This window comes from Colias croceus, chromosome 10 (assembly GCF_905220415.1).
Source record: "Colias croceus chromosome 10, ilColCroc2.1".
Taxonomy (NCBI): domain Eukaryota; kingdom Metazoa; phylum Arthropoda; class Insecta; order Lepidoptera; family Pieridae; genus Colias; species Colias croceus.
The window spans coordinates 8,176,447-8,184,234 of NC_059546.1; the positions used below are offsets into that span (position 1 = coordinate 8,176,447).

Here is a 7,788-nt window from a genome sequence, read left to right on the forward strand (position 1 = left end):
AATTTGCAAACCCTTTAAACCCAGTCAGTGGTTTTAAAAATAAGTTAAGAGAGTGAGCTAAAGCAAACAATGCTTTTATCCCTCGACTTGTCATCATTAAACCAATTTAAAATTGAAATTGCACAATAAAACAATATGTCTAACAAATAAAAACAAATATTCCAGGAGAGTTCGATATGCGAGTCAAATCGTGCGCCGCTTCCGACGGGTCTGGACATATCATTCAGCTGTCAGACGAATATGGCTGTGTCTTGCGGCCTAAGATGATATCGAGGTAACGTAGCTAGGAATTTTGCTTATGTAATTTGGAGTTTGTTGTGTAACTAGTTATCTTATAGACTTCTATTGTAATGGACTTAAGAAAAAAAAAATAAAATTCATGTAAATGGTACAGGTTACTTGTAGATGTAATCAAACTCTAGCCTTCAGCAATAAACACGAAGTTGATATCTTTTTGTTTGAGAAATGTGACTAACCTAAATTTATTGCCGATTTTATCGAAAGCTCATAAAAATTATTTCAAAACTATTTTTAAAATCATCGAATACCAACGTATTATTCTATCCGATAAAATATTTTTGTTATTTTAACATAAAATTTATTAAATTATATAAACTGAATTCACATAAAACACCAATCCCATTTTAGGTTCCTAAAAGCGAAAGCCGTAGACGAACGTGCAACTGTAATCACGTACGCATTCTTCCACGCGTTCAAATTCCCCGATGCTCTGAGTGTTCACATTCGGTGTAAAGTGGAGATCTGTAGACACGGGTGTTTGGACCACTGTCAGCTAGCTGGTATAGCGCCGGGATCGCATGGGGCGTTGGACAGGAAGGATGATAGAGCGCAGCAAGATCGTAACGATATCGGGTGAGTTGTAGAGATGTAGAGCAAAATAGTTGAAAGTAGAGTTGTAGAGTAACTACTCTACCTGGGCTGGTTAGATGGTTGGTATCACTCCGGGATCGAAAGCAGGAGGATCGAATGATATCGGGTAAGGAAACTTATTTAAAAGAGCGCGTTCAAGTTCCCCGATGCTCTGAGCGTTCACATTCGCTGTAAAGTGGAGATCTGTAGACACGGGTGTTTGGACCACTGTCAGCTAGCTGGTATAGCGCCGGGATCGCATGGGGCGTTGGACAGGAAGGATGATAGAGCGCAACAGGATCGCAATGATATCGGGTGAGTTGTAGAGATGTAGAGCGAAATAGTAGAGGGTAGAGTTGTAGAGTAGTGTCTCTACCTAGGCTGTTTGGATTGTTGGTATCACTTCGGGGTCGAAAGCAGCAGGATTGCAATGATATTGGGTGAGAAAACTTACCTTAAATAGTTCGCGTTCAAGTTCCCGATGCTCTGCGTGTTCACATTCGGTGTAAAGTGGAGATCTGTAGACACGGGTGTTTGGACCCACTGTCAGCTAGCTGGTATAGCGCCGGGATCGCATGGGGCGTTGGACAGGAAGGATGATAGAGCGCAGCAAGATCGTAATGATATCGGGTGAGTTGTAGAGTTGTAGAGCAAAATAGCTGTAGAGCGGAGTAGTAGAGGGTAGATTTGTAGAGTAGTGTCTCTACATGGCTAACTGGGCTGGTTAGATGATTGGTATCACTCCGGGGTCGAAAGCAGCAGGATCGAATGATATCGGGTAAGGACACTTATTTAAAAGAGCGTGCTTTCAAGTTCTTCGACGCTCTGAGTGTGCACATTCGTTGTAAAGTGGAAATCTGTAGACACGGGTGTTTGGACCATGACTGTCAGCTGGCCGGTATAGCGCCGGGATCGCATGGGGCGTTGGACAGGAAGGACGATAGAGCGCAGCAGGATCGCAATGATATCGGGTGAGTTGTAGAGTTGTAGAGCAAAATAGCTGTAGAGCGGAGTAGTAGAGGGTAGAGTTGTAGAGTAGTGTCTCTACATGGCTAACTGGGCTGGTTAGATGATTGGTATCACTCCGGGGTCGAAAGCAGCAGGATCGAATGATATCGGGTAAGGACACTTATTTAAAAGAGCGTGCTTTCAAGTTCTTCGACGCTCTGAGTGTGCACATTCGTTGTAAAGTGGAAATCTGTAGACACGGGTGTTTGGACCATGACTGTCAGCTGGCCGGTATAGCGCCGGGATCGCATGGGGCGTTGGACAGGAAGGACGATAGAGCGCAACAGGATCGTAACGAGTGAGTTGTAGAGTTGTAGAGCGGAGTAGTAGAGAAATGTAGAGCGAAAAGTTAAAGTGGTTTTTCTACAATCAATGAGGCTTGTACTGTTAATATTGTAAGATAGTAGAGTTGTAATTTATAAAGTTGTAGAGTGTGGAATAAAGTAGCATTTTACAGAGTGGCTTCTCTGTATCTCTTGGGCTCTTTTTACTTTATTAAACTTAAGCTAGCTTGTAAAAAATACGTTAATGTCTCCATATGAAGTGTAATTATAATTTATACATTTTATTTACCATTACTTTTTATTAATATAATCTCTTATCATTTCTAGGGACCTATCCGACGAAACCGACATGAGCCTAGCGGAAGACCACCAGCGGTTGCCACTCGAAGAGGCGTTCGGTGACGAAGTGTCCGGTGAAGCGGTGCCGGCTCCAGCGCCTCTACCGCAGAGAGCTCCGGCGCCCGTGGTAGAGCCGGACCACGATCGGATGGCCGCTGTGGAGGAGTTGGTGCAAGCTCTAGCTAGACCGTTCACGGTGAGTGGTAGAGATGTAGAGTATGGGAAATATAGTGATAGAGTTGTAGAGTATTACATTTTTGGACTTACGTTTGTGGATTGATTGTTGCGAATCTATCACAGCAATCATTTAATACAATTGCAGAGCTATTGAACTTTGCAGTATTAGCTAGAAGGATCAACAATGTGGTTAAAGCTTCAAATTAGTAGAGAAACTACGCGAATAGTGGCGTTATACATTTTTTATATTTTTTTTTCTTTATGTCAAGTTTTAGCCCCTTAGTTTTAAGTTTAGGACATAATCATTATCTATTTAAAAAGTAGTTCTTTATATGACGCTATATACGTTTAAGTATTTCAATCTGTCTCATTTTATTTCTATTTTTCATATCTGCAATAGTGCAACATGTATTTTTTGTTATATTATGATTTTCAACCAATATATTATTTTCCCAGGACCGTCCCTCCGACCTCAGCGACCGTGAGCGCTTCCCTCACGGCCCTCGCAACTTTGGCGATACTAAACCCTCCGGCGATGCTATCGTCCCAGCCAAGAAACCAGGTCCAGCAGTTGCAGGACCCAGGTCCCTCTCCAGGAGAAGTATTAGAGATGCAAGATCAGCTGACGTGGGCGTATCCGGGATATATGAAGTGGTGTCTGAAGCTGATCTGGACTTTGGACCTTCGAAAGAGCCCGTTACAGTGTTCAGTGGACGGATACGGGAAGAGGTACGTGGTTGAGAGTAATGTAGTTTTGTAGAGTGGTGATGTGAATTGTAGTGTTGTTATTCTACACGGTTACCTGGGCTATAGCATTAGTTGTGTTGTGTTAGGAAAGCTAGCTCTGCAGACATAGATGTGGAATATACTAAACGGTATGGTATCAGGTAAAAAACCAGGTCCAGCGGTCGCAGGACCTCGTTCCTTCTCAAGGCGGAGTGTGAGAGGCGCAAGACCAGCTGATGTAGGTGTATCTGGGATATATCCTGGTCGTATTAGACGACCAAGACGCGTGGCAAAGGAAAAGTCATGTTTACTACAATGAATCGAAAAAATGTTTTTATAAAAGACGTAACACGAACTTAACAATTGTTTGATTAAAAAAAATGTGTGCGTGTACTAGTGTACACACGTAAGAAGTGAAACTTCTTCATGACCTTATTTTTCAAAAAATAATTTACTACACACACACACACACACACACTTTACAGAAATACGTCGAATCACGCGTGGTAGGGATAAGAAAAAGATGGCGCGTAACAGAAAAATGTCACGCGTAACGAAAAAATGTTACACTAAATTTTTTTCCAACCCCGATAAAGAAGTTTCACTTCAAAAACATCACTAATTTTCCCAATCCCACAGGTGGTGTACGGCATATGTATGAGTGCGCTATCCTTCGGTGCTCTCTTCGCATCAGCAGCCGGAGCAGCAGCTGGAGCAGCTCTTGCAGCAGCTGTGTTACTTCACAAGCTGAGATCTCGAATGGTCCAGACGCCATCTCCCGCTGCAGCATCACATTCGCTAGCTGCCTGGATGGCGCTGAGGTTGTTGGGTACACCGCCACAACATACGGAGGGGTGATAACGATAAATAAAGGGGAAAAATGGGGGGTAGAGAAAGGAAATGGTCAAATGAAAAGGCGGGGGGAGTGGATAAACGTTTGATATCATTGTTCTTGTATGGTCATCCATAATAAAACATAGATGGAAGTGTAGTATAGAAGAAAGGTGTGAGATGGACTGGATTGCTCTTACTTAGGTTGGTGAATTTGGAATAAGTGACCAAAATGTTTATAGCCAGGATGAATAAATTCATAATTTAGCATTATGTATGTCAACTCACAAGTTGGAAGTTGAAACGACGAAATTTTGAGATAGAGTAATGCAGCGAATCTGAATCATTTTACGACATTGTTTTCAACAGTATCGTAAAATCATTTTTTAATAAATTTTTGGAGGAATTATTAAAATTACTGCCACTACGCAAGTAGCTGCAAACTTTATAATTAATTTACAAATATCCTGGCTACGTACTCGATTAGTATGTTCGAATGATTTGTAATTTATATATAAAAGATTTGGTGTAGTTGTGTGGCCAAAATATATATTTTTATGGAAGTTTAGCATAATCAATATTGAACTTGGGGTAATAAGAAATAGAACATTCAATATTGAAAATTTCAATATTTTTTAGACATTTTAGATTGATATTTATAACTCAATTAAGAATTATAAACGTATCGTTTTAGATTGAATTTGTACAATCTTACGTTATATATTAATTACCCCATGTTTGCTATTACTAAATTAAAATAATAATTTAAGCTTCTCAGTAATTGAATTTGATATCATTTGACATAGAATATAAACTAGAAGTTGTAGTTAGGTTTTTCTTAAACTATTTCATTATTCAATTGTTCATAGCACGAGGCTTCGTTTGGGAAGAGCTTTAATATTTTTCACTTAAAAACAATAAATAGCGACATCTATTTAATTTATTAAAATTTAGTTTTTTTGTTCACTTTGAAAACAATTTATTAGCTTGAATCTTTAAACTTCTAGCTATTACTTAAATTAGCGACATATTTTTAATATTTTGTATTGAAATGGTTTTTTTGATATAAAAACAATAATTTAATCTTTTAATTAACTTATTGCTATTGGTTTATTTCAATTCTACACTAGCGACATCTGTTCAATATTTTGATTTTGAGAAAAAGTTTTTTTTTTTCAATAATTTTAATAAAATGGTTCTATAACACGAATGGTGCTAAGATACGGACTTGGTCCACACTTTTTACATTTCACTTTATGTGATTTATACATTTATACATAAATATAGTTGTTGTACAGAATATTTTGATCTTTTATGACGTTTCATACAATCCGAGATACATTTAATAAAAAATAATTGTGTTTCTTATCTTAAAAAAGTTTTTAATACTGTTTATTTTAAAAATAATAAACATTATGTGCATTAAGATTTTCCATATTAAATACTACAGCTGTCAGATTATTTCATACTAGCTTTCCGCCCGCGGCTTCACCCGCGTTTTTAAAGGAAACCCGCATAGTTTCCGTTCCCGTTACTAGGATAAAACCTAGCCTATGTTGCTCAGTGAAGATGCAGCTTTCTAATGGTGAAAGAATTTTTGAAATCGGTCCCGTAGTTTACGCGTGAAAACCATACATACAAACATACCTACATACATAATTACAAACCTTTCCTCTTTATAATATTAGTACAGATCTCTGATTGTATGAAATGTCATTGTCTTTTAGTGGTAAGTGTAAACGTCAAGTCATGCCATTAGGATAAGATACTTTCTTTATTTTTTGATCTTTATACGATAAATTATAATCCTATAGATTTTTTTGTACTTTATAAATATGTATTTTGTTGATAGATATATTTTCTTCTTATGTTAGAACATTTTTTTTTTCATTATATATCTCTATACAAAGTGCATATATTCGTATTTAAAGTTTTTTTTCTAATTAGCTTTACGCAAATTTGTCTTGTCTTTATTTTGCCAATTTATTCATGTTGCCTTTATAAATATTTCTTCGTTTAAGTTCTTAGGCTGTAGAATTAAGTACTGTAATAGGTTTACTGTAAGATAATGATTGTTGAAACACCAATGAATACAATAATATATTTTATAAATAACTATTTTATTGAAGATTGCATTTATTCTGCATTTAATCAAGATTATTCTTGTACTTATTGCTCAATATACATAATTATTCTTTTAATATTTTAATTTAATTTAGATGCTATTTTTAATTATAGGTAAATAACTAGATAGTTAATTTAAAAGAGGAATGTTGAAATGTTAAGGATGGTGTACTTTCGAATATACGTTTTTTAAATAAAATTTTGACTATAATAGAGCCATAGTGTGCTACTGAAATTATTTAAGTAATGAACCAATGATTTCTGTGTTTTCTGAATTTCCTTTGCAACATTTTTTTTCAATACTAAAGTTCTAGTAATCAGATGTTAACTAAATAAATCAGTTTTTTTTTAATCTAACTGTTATTACTAGGTTGCCAAGGTGTCGAGTCTGTTTTTGATTATTCGACTATGCAAAAAATTGAGAAACATTTTCAGTTTTTTGAATGAAAACGTATAAATATATGAATAAAATTCTTGTCTATTTGTTAGTCCGTGGTTGCCGTGAGTTATACATACAACTGTATAATGTATAATATAATGCCACCCAAAAATCTTGCATTTATTTAATTAAACTATTATTATTAAGTTATTTTGTGAAAATACATTTTTTAAGTGCAATTTTATACTTTTGTTTTACTATGTAGATACTTACGATACGATTCTATCTTTATCTATGGGATATGGTTGCGTTTATCTGTATTTTATTTTAATACAATTTATATGTATTCTTCAATATTTTATCTGTTAAACAAATATTTCATTTATATGGATATAACATGTTTATAAGTGAAATACACTTGTTAAATTTTAATGAAATAAATTATTTTTAAAAAGGTTGTTTTTGTTTTATTGCATTGATTGTATTAGAATGCATTATGCTGTGACCAACTATAGAGATTGTATTAAGTATCTAAGCTCGGTTTTGCGACATAATAAAAATTCTTCGTCGTTATTAATTATTAAAACACAACAAAAGTTTTCTTCACTTTCACTCATCGATGTCGAAACTACTGTTGGATTTTGATGTAAATTTGCTAAGGTCATTATAGCTTATGTACCAGAATCACCAAAATTATAGATAAGGTAGGTATATATTTATATAACTTTGGCATGAGGATTTATTGGCTAGTTAGAAATTAACATGGGACATTTTTTTTGCCATTGTTTCATTCCTTGTTACATTAGTAAATAGTTAACTGAAATTGATTATTGACTAGACTTTTTTACGTTTTGTATCCTTTTTGGGAATGCATTCTTGTATTTTTCATTTTTATTCAACAGTTTTAATCTCAAAATCGGTCAGCCAATCACACACATATTATAGACTTTTGTGTCGTATATGTAAAAATAAAAAAATCTTTTACAAAGTTTTACCCTACCATCGAACTTGGTAAGACGTGACGTGACGCTGACGCGGACGTGTCTATCT

At 35.6% G+C, this 7,788-nt stretch overlaps 1 protein-coding gene across 1 annotated transcript in view; it reads left to right on the forward strand.

The window, feature by feature from the left end:
* LOC123695213 overlaps positions 1–5,816 on the forward strand; it is a 29,553-nt gene extending 23,737 nt beyond the window's left edge. Inside the window, exons 6-10 of the mRNA XM_045640983.1 lie at positions 166–274; positions 649–873; positions 2,490–2,697; positions 3,135–3,407; positions 4,044–5,816. Of these exons, the coding sequence (XP_045496939.1) occupies positions 166–274; positions 649–873; positions 2,490–2,697; positions 3,135–3,407; positions 4,044–4,262 (1,034 nt within the window). The 3' untranslated portion in view covers positions 4,263–5,816. The remainder of the gene's footprint in view (positions 1–165; positions 275–648; positions 874–2,489; positions 2,698–3,134; positions 3,408–4,043) is intronic.
* Positions 5,817–7,788: the final 1,972 nt, after the last annotated feature.